Source organism: Drosophila kikkawai, chromosome 2R (assembly GCF_030179895.1).
Source record: "Drosophila kikkawai strain 14028-0561.14 chromosome 2R, DkikHiC1v2, whole genome shotgun sequence".
Classification (NCBI taxonomy): domain Eukaryota; kingdom Metazoa; phylum Arthropoda; class Insecta; order Diptera; family Drosophilidae; genus Drosophila; species Drosophila kikkawai.
In genome coordinates, this window is record NC_091729.1 from 25,497,726 (window position 1) to 25,513,601 (window position 15,876).

The 15,876-nt window shown below is 49.1% G+C and overlaps 1 protein-coding gene across 1 annotated transcript; it reads right to left on the bottom strand.

Moving 5' to 3' along the window:
• Nucleotides 1-6,353: 6,353 nt before the first annotated feature.
• On the bottom strand, nucleotides 6,354-9,448 carry gsb (paired box protein gooseberry). The gene is made up of 2 exons (XM_017163300.3): nucleotides 8,718-9,448; nucleotides 6,354-7,722 (listed from the first exon to the last, which is right to left on the bottom strand). Exons 1-2 carry the CDS (start codon nucleotides 8,770-8,772, stop codon nucleotides 6,476-6,478), a joined length of 1,302 nt encoding a protein of 433 aa, XP_017018789.1. The 5' UTR covers nucleotides 8,773-9,448; the 3' UTR covers nucleotides 6,354-6,475.
• Between the last annotated feature and the right edge of the window lie 6,428 nt (nucleotides 9,449-15,876).

Here is a 15,876-nt window from a genome sequence, read left to right on the forward strand (position 1 = left end):
TTGATTGAAATCAAACACAAAGGCAGATTACAATTTATTTATTTGGCCAAGCGGCGTGTGGGAAAGATGGAAAAGGAGTCCGAGTTCGAGGCAGGAGGAGGATGCGTCGAAGAGGTGCGCGTGTGCACCGGATTATCCTGTGCACTTGTTACACATACTCGCAGGAGACCGTCGACAGCAACCGCAGGCCGCAGACCGACAAAAGCAAGGGAATTTAAAGACGTCCAAGTTCAAGGGCCGCAGGAGGACCACGACGAGATGAACTCATCAGACTCAGACATCAGACGGACCCAAAAACCGAACAGGAACTGAACTGATCCCGTTCGCCTGCCGCAGGCCGAACGAAAGCGGATTAGTTGGCCGAGAGGGTGCTAAGTCGGGTAAACGCCTACTCGGCCAAAAGTCATGTCATGTTGTGCCAGAAAGGATTTGCCGAGCGAGCCACTGACACAATTTCTTGCACCTTCATCTCCGCAGGATAACGTCAAGATCATGCTTTGATCCTGCCCTGCACGGTTTGGCAATATTTATTAGGTTTTATTGGATTTTCAGCTTAGGCTGCGGGCACTGCGCAATCTTAGATGTGAATCTGCCAGGACATAATGTAAGGCCCTCCCCCCAGGACCTTTGGCCGGTCACCTCCTTGGGCGAAACCAATTCCACTTGGTCATGGGGCATTACTCTGGGCCTTTTTATTACTGCCACCTTGCAGATCATCTTGTAGTCGCATTTTTTGGTCATTGTCAAATTATCAATGATCAGCCATCCAATCCGGCCAGGATAAGCCCAGTAAGGGTCTCCAGTTAGCAGTGAGCCCTGTGCCGAATTGTAATTACTGATTTCCTTATTAGTGACGATGATCTGGTTACGGAATTAAGTCTATATATTCCTTAAAACCCCGTTTTTGAAACCCGTTGCGTTAACTTGTGGGTTTCCAAAAATAAAGTAAAACGCATTTAAGAGACGACGCCAGGGTTAGTGGCAATGGCTGCCGTCCTCCGGACTTCCCTTTTTGGCAAGGATTGTTGCAATTCATAATGGCTGCCACGGGGAGCAGAGGATGTACGATTTTTTCAACCACCAAATGGAAGGACCCTTCCAACGGGGAACAACTTCAGCCTGGGCTCGGTCACACCAAGCGTTTATAACCGCCAAAAGCAAACATCCACCGAGCAGATCGAAGCGTAATAAGCGTAAAAATAATCCATCTTTCCGCTAAGCAAGCTGCAGTCGTCCATTCCCCCGTCACCTCGTCCTGTTCTGACACTTGGGCGCACGGCCTGCCAGGACCTCCCCTTGGCGGGATCAGGGTAGGGCTAGGCAGCTCGGGCAGCTGGCAGCTAGCAGCACAGAAAGTGTCAAAAAATGTTTCATTTTAGATCTGTTGAAAAATAATGCTCCCGTCTTTGTCCTTTTCCCCGTGATTTCTGCACGCTTCACGCCAATTTGCGCGCCTATCAGCTAGGTGATGGCAGTATGGCAGTGGTGGTGCTGGCTATGTTGTCCTGAAACCCACTTCCCTCTTCCAGCGTTCTGATGGCCATTGGCCTCAACTGCCACATCCTTTCGCACATTGTTCCTGGCCCTCCCCTGGCATGGGAATCACTTTCCGTGGCGCGAAATATAATTCATTTAAATGATTGGGTTGTTTGTATAGGGGGAAGTCGTGGAAATTCGTTTTTCCACTCGTTCACAGAGTCATGCATGCTCCGCATTTATTGGTGCTTGGGGGTGTTCCAAATGGAATGGAGTGGAAATGCGTCGTAGTTCCCACAAAAAGGTATTTTTAGGATCAAAGCTCCATGTTTTTAAGGCATAACACTTTTTACAATCATTTATCGTAGCAAATTGGGGAATTCCAGACTGCAAACGTGTTCGGCGAGAGCGAGAGCTTTTGAATTTTAGAAATTACCAACAATTGACATAATAACAAACGCTTGTCTCGCTTTTTGTTCCAATAGAAAAGCAGCCGAAGACAACTGTAAGCGAATCAGCTCGAAAGTACGAGTACGAGCACAATACGGGGCTACAATTACAATTACTAATGCCAGTTGGCCGGGTCGGCATCGGAATCGGCATTGGCTTTGGCTTTGGCTTCGGCGAAAGATCAAAGCGAAGCACAAAGCTGTGCCTGGCTAGGAAATAACACAGAAAATAACGTTGCCAGCGTGCACAATAACAATGGCAATAAAGATAAAAATAAAAATAATAAAATATAAGCCAAGGCAAAGTGATGTTCAGCAAAAATGGCACAGAGACAACGGGGCAACAAGAAGCATTGCAATGCCATCGCTAGCTCCAGCTTCAGCTCCAGGTCCAGCTCCATCATCAGCTCCAGCTCCGTCTCTACCCAAAACCAGAGCCAGGCCGGAGTTCACCTCGAACTGCTCTCGCCAACTTTCCCAAGCAATGCCAGTATGCAAATATATCATAGCCGGCTAGTTACCCTGATGGATGGTACAGCCGAATGGTTCATGACTCATCCGCACTGGTGGCCCCCACTGGCCACTTCCCGATCCCCTCCCAGTGCCGTCCTGCCGAGCAGGTACGACACCAAAGTTACGGTTTGATCACAAGTTGAGCGTAAAATATGCTAAAGATCATCGGGTGTCAGTGGCTGTGCCAGTGTGTGTGTGTGTGCCGGCAAATGAGCGTAAAATGATCAAAGAATCTTCGCGCGCCATGCCACTCCACGGAGTCGCCTCCGAACCCATCGGTTCACCTGGACAGGACTCGGAATTGGTCATATCTTCTGCCAGTCGCCATCGCAAACGGCACGTATACTAACTACGTGAGCGCATTTTGTAAAATAACATTCAATTTGTGCAACCTGATCAAGCTGGGCTCAGATTTAGACTCAGGCTCAGACCGATCGCCGATCGCCCTTCGACGATCACTCGAATGCACTGGCATTGCTTAATAAATAATCAATGCACTCCGTTGTAATCACATTTTTCTGCGATCCACATTTTCGAATCTTGCGGCTGACGCTTGTGCATATTTTTACGCTTGCTTAAAATGGCCAAGTGGCGGCTGCCCAGCTCAGAGCTCAAAGAAACGCCGACGGGCATCCCGCTCCGACACTTGCAACAGTGCAACTGCCACCATCGGAGATGGAAATTACATGTTGCAGGCCGCTCTGATGATTTCTGCAATTGCTGGCCAGCATCAGCGGCAATAACAACAATTTGTTCGCATTGCCGGTGCAGACAGGCTGGCTGCTGCCGCTTCAACGCTACACAGCAAGAAAAGATGTGTGTGGAGAGGAATTTTAACAATTTGTATATTAAAAGTATGTCTTAACATGAAAGGAATCCAACCTGGGGAAGCCAAAGTCTATGGAATTCGAACATAACTAAGCCAAATCTGCATGTTATATAGAAACAATCTTCTCTATTTTTTGGATATTACTTAAAACCTTAAAAAAATAGTTTATAATATATATATAAATTCAATAATGAGCACTAGTTTTTTCCTGTGCATTCCAATTGGCCCCAGTCTGCATCGCAATCGACTCGCAGCTGCATTGCCATTACTCAGTCGATCTTCTGGGCCCAGTCGAGGGCTCCTCCCGGTCTGGGGGTTTCTTATTGAATTATAATGTTATTTAGTTGCGGCTGCCGCAGCGGCATCTCCATCGACGTCATTGATTGTGGCTTGCAGGCAGAGACTGCAGACTTTGTGGAATCGATCGTTGTGGGGCTTTTAGTGGCATATAAAGACATTGGCGGAGACTATGATTAGATGGTTTGAAGGAGCCGGGCTCAAGTTCATAACCAGGCTTCAGAACCCGTTAGAAAGGAAACGATTTCGGGGAGACACCTGCCGAAAAAGTGAACCCTTTCATAATAAAGACATCGTAGCAGCTCAGGCTGCGGGTTGATTAAAAGCTCACATGCGTAACTCAAACACTCGACTTATCAAATTTTCAACGCGAATCGATCAAAATTCACGCGTAATTGCCCTGCAGCGGTTTCCGAGCAGCGGGAACCCTCCTCCCAAAAAGAAGACGAACCGCATCCAAAGTCAGAATCAGCCCTCGCGATGCCACACAGCGATCCAGAAACAACACACCGAGAGATATGCTCTAAATTTGCGTTACGTAACGGAATTTAAAGCGTTCCTTATCAGATTGGTTTTGATGTTTTATCAACGCTCGCTGCTCATGGCTCTCATGGAAGTGAATACTCGCACATGCACATACTATGTATAGCTGCCGCTTTCGGCACGGTTGTTGTTGCTTTCCGGCTGCGCCATTTAATACGTAAATAATTTTTAATGAATATATGATAAATATTTTTCGGCGTGCGGCTCGAAACAAGCAAATGAGTGTGTGAAAAATTGGCGGAAAATTCCGAAAACGTCAACACTTGAAAATTGTATTATAATTTATCAGTGGACGAACGGTGGCTTTTAACGGATCGTTGCATTAACGCTGCAGATCGGTGGCAATTAACGGTTGCAATTTCGATTTGTTACTTATAATAAGGAGGTTAGAACCATGATCATAGCTCCATGGTGAGAACATCAGCAGCTCGGCAGATCATCAATCATAACCAGGATTCAGTCTCAAAGTGATTCCAGCTACCGGAGCTACACATTTAAGCCAAAACGACCGCACAGGAAGTCTGGCTTAAGGCAACCAAATTCGCATGCTCCCAACTCCGGGGCCCCGTCTATCGAAAACGCATAAATCACGGCTTTCATCTCGGTGTGTCGGGAGGGCCTTTCAACAGCTCTGTCAAAGTGCCGCTACAGAACTCGCATCGCATCGCCCTCGACTGGCCGCACAAATTTAATTTGTGTATAAAAATATCCAAGTTGGTGGGCCTGAGACCCAGTCCAGGATAAGAGTCGTCGTCGGGACAAACGAAGCCGCAGGCTACTGTATGGCATGGGAATGACAAAGTGGAAACAGGCCGGGAGAGGCAGGATGGAACTCCCCAGGACGAGATGTGCGATCAATTATGATTGTCACAGCCTTGCCCTAGCACTGTGTGCGGAAGGGAGACAGAGTATCACGAACCTGTCGTCGTGGCTGGACCAGGACTCTACCGATCCTCGGGACCCGAGATATGAACTAATTGATGTTTTCATTTCGGGCTCTCTGACGGCCGGAGAACGTATTCATTCTAGGTGGTAAGTGCGACGCCCGCTGAGCACACATAATTGAGAGCAGCGGGAAGGTCCTGAAGAAAGGGCACCGAGGCCCAAGAGTCGAGATGCGAGATCTTCCTACCTACGGCTATGGCTAGCACCATCCAAAGGACGTAACTAGTGCAGCGTGCATGGGGAAGGACTAGTTGAACGTACAAGTAGGTCCTGCCCTCCCTCGCTGTCATTTTGTCAATGGCTTTGTTCACTCCCGTGTGCACTTTGCCGGTTTTTCGGGTCCTCTCATCTTCGGCCAGGCCCACATTTTGGCGGCATCTTTAAAGTCCTGACGTTGGTGGTCGCCCGAGTCCAGTGCTCATATTTTGCGCATCCCATTGTCAATTGCTCTATTTGGCTGCCAGCGATGTGTGTGGCTCCCAGGACAATGCCCAGGTCCCAAATTATTCTCGTATTATCGAATCCAGCACTGAATGTGTTTGCCGTTTTTGTCTCTAATTGTTTAATTGTCAGATCATGAGTCGGCTTGTTGTCTGGCCATGTCAGAGGAGAGTGCCCCCGCCCTCGCCCAGGATCCGCCGCCATCTAGTCACGACGAGGGATAGATGGGCGATCGACATGTTAGTACATTGTCCTCCTGTCATTTTAGGGACAATTTCCTAAACTATTTTGAGGGATTATAGTTGCTTGTGCTTGCTTGTGTGAACCTGTCAGGGCCCTGCCGCATGTACATGGCCACAAGAGGTCCTGTGTGTGGTCCAGGATCTTTGGAGACAATGTCATTAGACTCTAATGGAGTGTGAGAGGTTTGTCTCTGTTGTGTCTCAATGCAATAATGGGATCAATTTAATGTCACAAAGGCTACGAAATCCTATTTAAAACTGAAACCCACGTTTTTACACGGGGATATTCTAAGATGCCGTTTTATAAATCTTTAAAAATTTATTAAATCTAGCATGCGTGGTCGATCATGGAGCTAAAGATTTAAATATATGTATTATAAAAGGTTTTTATTCCAGAAGAGAATATAAATAAAGTTCTTATTAAACTTGGTTGTTGTCTTCTTGGTTTCTGTTTCAAATTTATTAAGACCTGTTCCTACCTATAGAATATAGAATATTTTTGTATAGAATACTTTATTTCCCAGTTTATCAAGTAATTTGTTTCCCCCAAATTATAAAAAAATAATGATTGTTTTTTAAATTTTTAATTTCAATTTTTATTCTTTTGATTATCGGCTCCTCTTAAATCTACAAAAACATGATCCTTAAAGTAATATTCGAAATAGGTTTAAACAGTCTTCGGGTCTTTAGATGACAACTTATTGCTAGGCTTAAAGTACTATATAAAGAGAGTGAAGCGCTTAGAATCCAAAGTAGGGATAGGTGGGGGCGGCAGGCATCATGGAGCTCTTCTGGTCGACCTGGTGGTGGTATCCGCCCATGTGGTTGGGTGCCGCTGCCGAGGGCGGGAAGAAGGAGCCGGCAAAGTTGTAGCTATCCCACGACGAGGGATGGTGAGAGCCAGAAGCGGCAGCGGAAGCGAACTGGGAACGAAGCTGCTCGGCGGATGTGGCAGCTGTGGCGGCACTGGGCATGGAATAGGCAGAGGCGCTGGCGGCAGAGTAAGCGGCACTGCCTGATCCCATGCCGTAGGTGGGGTTCATAAAGTCGCCGCTGGCACCTGGCTGCTGAGCCTGGGACTGCACCGGACTGTGGGCGGCGGAACTGCTGCCAGAGGTGCTGCTGGCGGGGGACATGGAGGCAACCGAGCCTCCATAGCCGGGATGGGTCTCATAGGCAGCTCCCGAAGTCGGCCAGGACTGGGAACTGTACAGACCCATGTTGGGAGCGGTGGCAGCGGCAGAGGCGGCGGATGAAGTGGCTCCGTATGAAGCGGCTGTGGGAGCGAATCCAGGGACTTGCTGGGTGTTTAGCTGCTTGCGCAGACGAGCACGACGGTTGGAGAACCACACTTGGACGCGGGCCTCGGTGAGTCCAGTGCCCTGAGCCAGCTCCTCGCGAGTGTATACGTCGGGATACTGTGTGCGGGCGAAGATGCGCTCCAGGGCGTCGATCTGGTCGTTGGAGAAGGTGGTACGCGAACGCCTCTGCTTCCGCTTTAGCTGCACACTGGGCTCGGCATCGTCCTCGCTCTCGTCCTCGCTACCAGCTGATCCAGCACCTCCGCCAAGGATGCCATCAATGCTGTGAGAGGTTCCCGATCCGGAGGATCCGCGCAGCAGACGTGAAATGGAACTCACTGAAGGGGCGCTTTGCTTATCGCAGACTCCGGCCTCGATCAGCTTGGCGCGGATCTCCCAGCTGAAGATGCCGGGCTGCGACTGCTTAAGCTCCTCGATCCTGGCCTCGATGTCGGGAGTGGCCACGCGCGGCTTGCTGCCGCCGATCACACCCGGGCGGATGGAGCCTGTCTCCTGGAAGCGGTTGAGGATCTTCGAGACGCAGCCATGGGACACGCGCAGCTGGCGGGAGATGACGCAGGGCCGAACTCCGGCGGCTGCCATCTCCACGATTTGGCGGCGGATGTGATTGGGCAGTGGACGCCCGTTGATGAAGACGCCGCCAAGCTGGTTGACGCGACCTTGTCCTAGAAGCAAAAGAGAAGCAGAAATTGAGATAAGTAAATGTGCGCCATCGGAGATCTCTGGTAATCCCTCTTTCCATGATAATCTTACTACGGCTCAAGTGCGCTTGCTGGTGGCCTTATTTTCGGGCCCAAGATCTTTCAATTAACTTTTTTTTCGTGCCCAATTGAGCGGCAGTGACCACTTCACTGCCTTGCGTTCGGATCGCTCTAAGCAGGATAAGCCCGAGGATCACTTGGCACGATCTTTTGTTGCGTACGGACACAAACGATTCGTTGGCCATTTGTAGACACAACAAAACGCAAATTGGCAATTTGCGTAGGCCTTTTTTTTTTATGTGAAGAGAATAGAAAGCCGATCTGGCCGGGAATGCAGCTGCATCCCAGGCCGGCTCATGCAATGAAATCAAACTAATAATCCATAAGCGTTGCAGAGACGCCCAGCTGTGCCGGCTAATATGAGCACAAGTGTGTGTGTGCCTGCCCCAAAAAACACCAAACACAACACGGCCAAAAGCCGAAAGCCGAAAGCCGAAAAGAGAAATAAAATCCCAGACCATGTGCAGACAGGGACTGGTGTTTGGGGCGCTGACGTTGCCAGCTACGTGATACCAGGTCTCGGGTCCCGGGATCGGAGTCGATCCAAGATCAAAGCCCAGCGCCCAAAGCCGCCGGGGCAAGAGAGACGAGCCATGAGCTGGCCGCGCCAAAAAGTCTGCAAAGTCCGGGCTTGAGTCTGGGGCTGGGACTGGGACTGGGACAGGGTCTGGGCCTGGCCCGATCACAATCAATAAAAGCTGATCATGCTGCCGGACGGGTAATGATCTCTCGTTTGAAAACAGCGGGCGAAAGCGCTGGCCGAATGATGAGCCAGCACTTTTCCAGCTTGGCCTGACGTTTTGTACTCGTAATTGTGGTAATTGGTAATGCTCGTTGTGATCTATGGATCTGCGATCTGTGCCCTACGATCTGCCTTCGATATCGATTTATGTGCTTACCTTGGAAGGGATATCCGGCAAAGTAGGGTGTCATGTTGATAGCCGAAACAGCCATGTCTTCTTCTGTCGACTTGGGATAATCCGTGGTTCGTTTTGGGTAGCACTTGCTATAGTTTTTCTGTACGATCTTCACACACAGTTGCCCGAAATGCACGCAGGTTAGAATATTTTCGAAGGCGCTGTGAGAGGTGATGCTGCTCGTTTGCTTGACAGCTCGAAACTGATTTTGAGACGGTCAGCCGCAAGACTAAAACGAATTCGTGAGATTCTCCGGGCCTGGGAAAACGAGTTTTCGGTCAGCCGGGAGAACCGGTGCGGCGAGGGTGGAAGTGCGAGCAGTTGTGCCGAGAGCTGCTGCAGCAACGGCGAGAGCGAGAGATGGCGATCTGTCGGTTGGCCAGAGCAGAGCAGCATTGTCCCGGCTCCGTGTGTGTGCCAGAGCAGCTCAGTCGAAACAGAGTGACAGAGAACGAGAGTGAGGTTTTCATAGCATGGCTGCAATTTCGTTAGCTCCGCCTTCGGAAAACCGAGCTGAATTTCGACTCGTATTCCTCCCTGCCCTGACTCTGGCTCTGTGGAGTGGGTTAGAGCTGCTGATTATTTATTTTATTCTTCACTAATTTGGAGTTATGCGAGTCTCCTGGATTTTCTATGTTTCATACTCACTGCCCGAGTTGATTGCGCATATCGTAATCACATTACTAGCACAATTTCCACTGCCACCTTCGCAAACAAACAGTTTTTCCCCTCGTGCCGGCACAGAAATAGATTTCTATTATGGAATCCGTAGAGCAGCAAATACTGTGGCTCAATTCAAGGCTCTGAGTGATTGTGGGGCGGCAGGAAAAGAGGAATGCAAAAAGTTCTAAGCCCAAAGAGCTCTTTGCCATACCTCGCCCAGACAGGCCATGAAACGCATTTCGTTTGCATTCCATGCCCCAGTGGCCTTGGGAACTGGGTGGGAGTTCCTGGGGGGCTCTGGTACACGTGTCTGGGCCCCTCCCATGAGGGATTTTCCCGTTCAGTTGGCAAACGAGTCCGTTCAATTGATTCGAAGGCACAAGTGCCTTAAAGCCAGTTACAAAGGACTCTATTCCGGCACTATGTTTTATGGTTAAACTCGGCAACACGCTTCATTAAAAGTTCATTTCGCAGCTGTGATTCAATTACCGAGCCAAGCAGAGTCGTTGCTGTTAGCCTACATTAATTAGAGGCAGCCAGGGGCCACCCAGACCCATACCCCCAGCCGAAACAAAAGCCAAAATTAATATTCATGAGAAAGAGACTCGGAACGGCCACTAATATGTGTGAACGGACGAGTGGGAAGCTGACAAAAACATTTTCGCACGAGCAAAAAGGAAGAGGAAAAAGAAAAAGTAAACTCCATTTCCGAGTGCATGACTTTTGCTTGATTTCCAGCGAGTGCGAGTGCGAGTGCTCTTGGCCACGAGTGTCGGCCAAAATCAAAGAAGTTTCGGCCATGTTGCGTATACGCCGCGTGTGCGAGCATTGAAATTATGCGGCATCATAGCCAAGGCAAGGCTGGGGACCTGAACAATGTGTGGAGATACGGACTGAGTTGTTGCCACTGTTGTTTGGGGCGAGGTGTCTCTGTGTCTGTTTCTGTATCTGTAAATGTATCTGTATCTGTATCTGTAAGATGCTTTCGGCGTGGGTGCGACGCTGAGCGCTGAATATGTGCCATTTGGCAATAATTGCGGGACTATTGTTCGCCCGGTCGCCACGCTCGGTGTGTGGCTTCGCCTCGAGGCAATCGCTCAAATCGTTTGACAACTGAAACTGCTACTGTGCGATTGCCAAAGTCGCCGCAGATTCGGTTTCGGATTCAGTTCAGATACGGACCGTGTGTGTCAGCGGGAATGATGAATCTGTGCCCGTCTCGAACATTGGAATTCAAATGGCAAGTGTTCGCTCGGAGTCTCTATTATCTGCAGCTATATATTGCTGTACAGCTCTGTTCACTTTCGCATTGACCTGGACCACAAAGCCGCCAGCTTTTCGATATACATTATTTGTTTGAAATAAATGGCCCCCGCCTCAGACCCAGACTCAGCTCCAGTCGAGGACGAAATACTTTTCTCCCATTTGACTTTGGCATTTTTGTGGGAATTTTTTAATATTTTTCTTTAGCCAGAAGCAGACAGGAGGCCAGGGGGGGCAGTCAATGTATTTGCCTAGCTGTCGAGTATCAGTTCGAACTGGAAAATTCATTTGCGGAAAAGGCAGACAAACGGCTGACTGCGGCCGAAGGAATTGACTTGAGTGATGGCCCTAAAATGCTGTGGAATTCAATTTTTACAGGCATTTCTTTCTTTTCCCCACTCGAAAGACGTCTCGATTGAAGCCACTAACCAAAAGGCGGGCATAATTTTTCATAAGCATCGTGTATTAGTGTGTAATGAAGACCCCGTCCGAAACACTCGGCTAATGACTCCCAAAACGCTCCCAATAAATTCCGCTGAGAAATTACCACTAACGCCCATATGTCAGCTTAGGCCAAAGCTGGAGCTGGAGCCCAGGGCAACAACAACAGCTGTGGCAGCGAAACAAGAAAACTAAATTAAAACTCAACCGCAACTGTTTACACAGCAAATGTTACCACAAAGGGGCGGCTTGGCCTGGCTTCAGCGGGCTCCAGGCTGAAAGCCAAATCCCAGAAACAGAAACGGAGATGATTAATTAAGGCGGCTACTTGGCAGCGGAGGATCGGAATCGGGATCGGGGCCAGTTGGCCGCCGCCGCAGAGGTGAGAAGAGTAATATGTACAAATATATCACTCCTTCGGAACGGTTAAAAACGAATTAATAATGTGTGATCGGTGGCCGCCCCCAGAAATGCAGAGTGTCAGTTGGCAAGGAGTCCAGGAGAGAGAGAGAGAGAGTCACTGAAGGACCCCATAGCCAGCCAATCAGGAGTGCTGTGCGGGATGACGCGGCAAAAGGATATCGCCCGAGGACCGCTTGACTCTGGTTGGACGCACAAAGAATGCCATTATGAGCATGATCTGTGGTTTCCCCCTCCACTTTCCATGCAGCTTCGTTTGCGGCGCTTTGTCGGCAAAAGTGTGAACAGATCCGAGCAGGGGAGTGGAGTTGAGTGGTGTGAGGAAGTTAGGGGAGGATTCGGACACCCAAGCCGCCGCCACCGCCACCATCGAAGTGTGAATTCTAACAGCCCGCGTCGGCGGTGCAGTCGTAAATAATGCATTCGGGACTCGGTCACAGTCGCTGAAATGTACGGATTCCTTGAATCCATTGAATCCGAGGGAGCGAATGCTGATCGCGATGAAGATGAAGAGGAATATCCAGCCTAATTGCCCACGGCGAAGCGCCTTCGTTTATCGCATTCCTGTTAATTCCGAATCGATCCCGACTCACACACACTGATCGCCTTCTGATATGGCTTCGATTTCTTTGCCTTGATTCCTTAGCCTCGATTCCTTTGCTCCGATTCCTCCAGATCTTAGATGGGGCAGCCAGCGCTTGGCTTGGCGTTAAGCCATAAACCCGTTTAGCACCTGCCGCGGCGGCCCTGAGAGGTGCGATGTCAATGATTGTAATTATGACGCCTGCACATATTGCCCAATAAAAGGGTTTCGCCGACTCAGTTCGACACGGCCAAATCGATCGTCATGATCGGATCGGATCCCTCTCCACGAGCAAGAGAGCGCTATCTGGATCCTGAGTGAGTTTAGACTGCGACTCGACCTGCTAAGCTTTTCGGAATAAATGCCTTTTCGATGCAGCTCGGTTGCGTCCTACCTCATCCGTGGCAGGAAATAATTCATGTTTTATCACATTACGATTACAACTAATTTGACATTGAAATATTAGCATGTCCAGCCCCTAACCAGATACCGCTCCAATATGCAGTCATAGATGAAATAATCACGAAACGCCATCAATCCTTTGAGGATGATGCAGCTCAGGGCATACTTATGTACTCCAACCTCAAAAAACATATAAATAATCTACATGCATTCGTGCAAGAGAGCAGGAATTTTCCCTCTGGCTTCGGTGGTTTTGATTTATTTACCATAGTAAATATAAATGCATTCGAAATGCATTTTAGCTATGCACTTCGGCCTCGCCACCGATCTTCGAAATTATCGTCTGTTGGGCCATGTGAAAATGGAAATGGAAAATAAATAAAAAATAATTATTCAAAGGCTTACTACGCCAAACGCTACCATCGTGGTTCTACCTTTAATTAAAAACGCATTTCCCCGATGTTCAGCCATGCCTCAGTTTCAGTTGCATCTCCAAATCGATTTGATACCATTTCGATTTTGTTGATTTTTCCCAAAAGTGACAATTGGCCAGCGTGATTCTCCATTATTCCCAGGTGGAGCCCCTTCGTCGGCACATGTCAAAGTGCTGGGTCTCATGGCTTCCAACTTGCCGCGATTATGATTGTGGCCTCAAGTCCAATTCCCGTTAAGGGGGCTAGGGTAAGGTCTCGTGCCGACTTTTCCAAATCAAATTGCAGCTTTCTTGGCTCTGCTCTTTTCCCTCGGTTTCGGCGAGTGTGGAAAATTGAGCTGCATGTTATCTTCTGTTGATTTAATTAGATTTCGATTTGTTGCGCCATTTTGCGCATTTAATTGATGTTAGGTTCCTGGAATCGAAGATTATTATTGAGCTGGTTTTGAAGATGCCGCCGCCGCCGCCCTGGTCCACCATGTTGTACAACTTTCTGAAATCGTTACAGATACTTTTCACTTATTAGTCATCGAAAGGCAAGACAGCCAGTTCTGCAAAGAGGTTTTACTGCTATTTAAATTACCATCCATATCTGCGTCTCTGGATATAACTCACTGCCTTTAGTGGGCGTCCAAATCAATTTGCAATAAGCATCTAAGCGTCATTAGGTCGATTAACACGTTAGGCATCGGCATCGGCATCTTCATTATCATTATTGCCGCTCTATGCTAATTTCCCGGCTCGGTGGCTAAAAACCCACAAAATGCCAAGTATCTAATTTAATTAGCATAATTTGGCAACACCTTTTCGGGTGTCGACGCCTACCAACAACCTGGCAGATGCATATCTTCCGGATCGCCCCGCTCGCAGATACCAGACAGCTGTATTTGCTGTTTGGTGCGTTTAGGCTAAAAAGCGCTGCTAAAGCGATTGGCAACGCAGTGGCAGTGGCAGTGGCACGCAGGATGTAGGCCGTATCCAGAAGTTGACTAAGTTGGCGTGTCAAATCGATCATCGGCACAGTTTGACAAGTCTATTTGGCCGACAGAGAGACAGGTCCGTGAAGCAGGAAACAAAACCGAGCCAAACAAAGTCTCTGGACCACCGGCAGTTTCGGTCTGGCCAAGTCCAGACTCAGAGTCGCCCGGTGTAGGGACAGGGACGGAGCGTAACACTTACGATTTGTAATGGCCTCTAATCATGCGACAAAAAAAAAAGAGGAAGAGGTCCTCTTGCCAGGACCTACCGCCGCGGCAGCAAAACAGGTAGCCGATTGGGAAAATTTAGCATCTCTGCGCACCGTCAGTCTGCGGTTCGAGTGTTAATGGTTTGTTAGTACGCGGCGGTGTCCTTGTCCTTGTCCGCCTTGTTCCACCCAATACCCTATTCGATACTCCGCCCACCGCAATTATGACTCCTGTGGTCGTTGTGTTGCCGGTAATTTAGTCATCTCCCAAAACTGCACGCGATTTTCGCCGGAAATTGACGCTCGGCGGTCGAGGGCCACAGATATCTTTGATTTAGCATGCACTGTTTAAAAACGCATTCGGCAGCCTATAAGCCGGCTTTACAGCCAATGCCCGGCGATAAACACCGCAGACAATACAATACGCTTGGCTCATAAATCTGCGAAAATCTGGCCGGCCCTGCTCCATCAATTGGCGGGTAGGGAGGGGGCCGCATGTTTAGCAAATTACTCAACAGCTGGCCAGCTGGAGGAGAGGGGCCACCTAGCCATTAAATAAATTATAACGAACCCAGCCCCTCGTAGGACGATGAGCGGAATGGACTCCGCCGCCAACAAATCACTCCCTTCCCGCCCGCCGTCGATGAGCTTGCGCCCTCTCCATGTGGGAGACGACACGCAGTCTGCAGTTTCCGCGGATGAGGATCCCAAGGAGGAGGTGTGCATGTGTCAGCAGCTTGCTCAAAGCAAATGCCGCTGGGAGTTGGCTTTTTGGCTGCGTTTTTAATTTATGTTATTGATGCGAAAGAAATATGAAAGGCACTGAGAGAAATGGGGGACTCGGCTATGCAGGCACAAAACAAATTATCAAGTGTGCAGTTTAGACCTTAAATATTTTCCCCAAAAGCAAAGCCGTTAAAGCCCAAGGCAAAAGGTGTGTGGGAAAAATGTGCAGATGCAAATGCGAAATTTCGGTGAAGGTTGCACTTCAAGATTCTGCGTGAGCAGTTAACGGACAAGCCAAAACGAGGAACACAGACGAAATGAGTTACGGATTTGCCATCGCTTAAGTTGAGTGCCAATCTGAGCCGGCTCCAAAACCCCAGTCATATAAACAAATGAACATATGTAAAATTCATGCTCGACAGCGGGCCGAGACTGAGACTGAGACTGAGACTGAGGCTGAGGCCTGATGCTGATGTGTTTTACGACTTGACACAGAGCCTCAGAGGATGGGTTGGGCTGGGATGAGGATGAGGCCTCCGCAGTGACTGGACAAAGTGGCCGACAAAAGTCGGTCGGAGATCCGTGCGCTTCAGCTTGGAGTTCGGAGTTCGGAACTGACTGAAATGGCTTTGAAGCGCACATTTGCCAAAGTGATCGTAAAAATGCCAAGCCAAATACCTTGAGCACGTCAAGCGCGGCAATTAAAATTGAACTTTTATGTTACAATGACATATAGCCCAGTCCCAGTCGCAGTCGCAGTCGCAGAGCGCCTTAGAGCTCTCAAATGAGATGGTGATGGGTGGCGAGGAGTGGAGGCCATCCGTGTGAACGGTGCAAGATCAAAGCCAGCGCCGCAGCCACGCACTTGCAACTGGGAAAAGGACGCAGATAGTGTGCGAGAGGGTCCGAGCTGGACAATGCAAATTCCCCGTCCGTCCCCATCGACCCGTGCCCCGTGCAGTTTTGTTTCACAATTTAATTGCAAATAAATTGAGTTTTTGGTACTTCATTTAAGCGAAACACG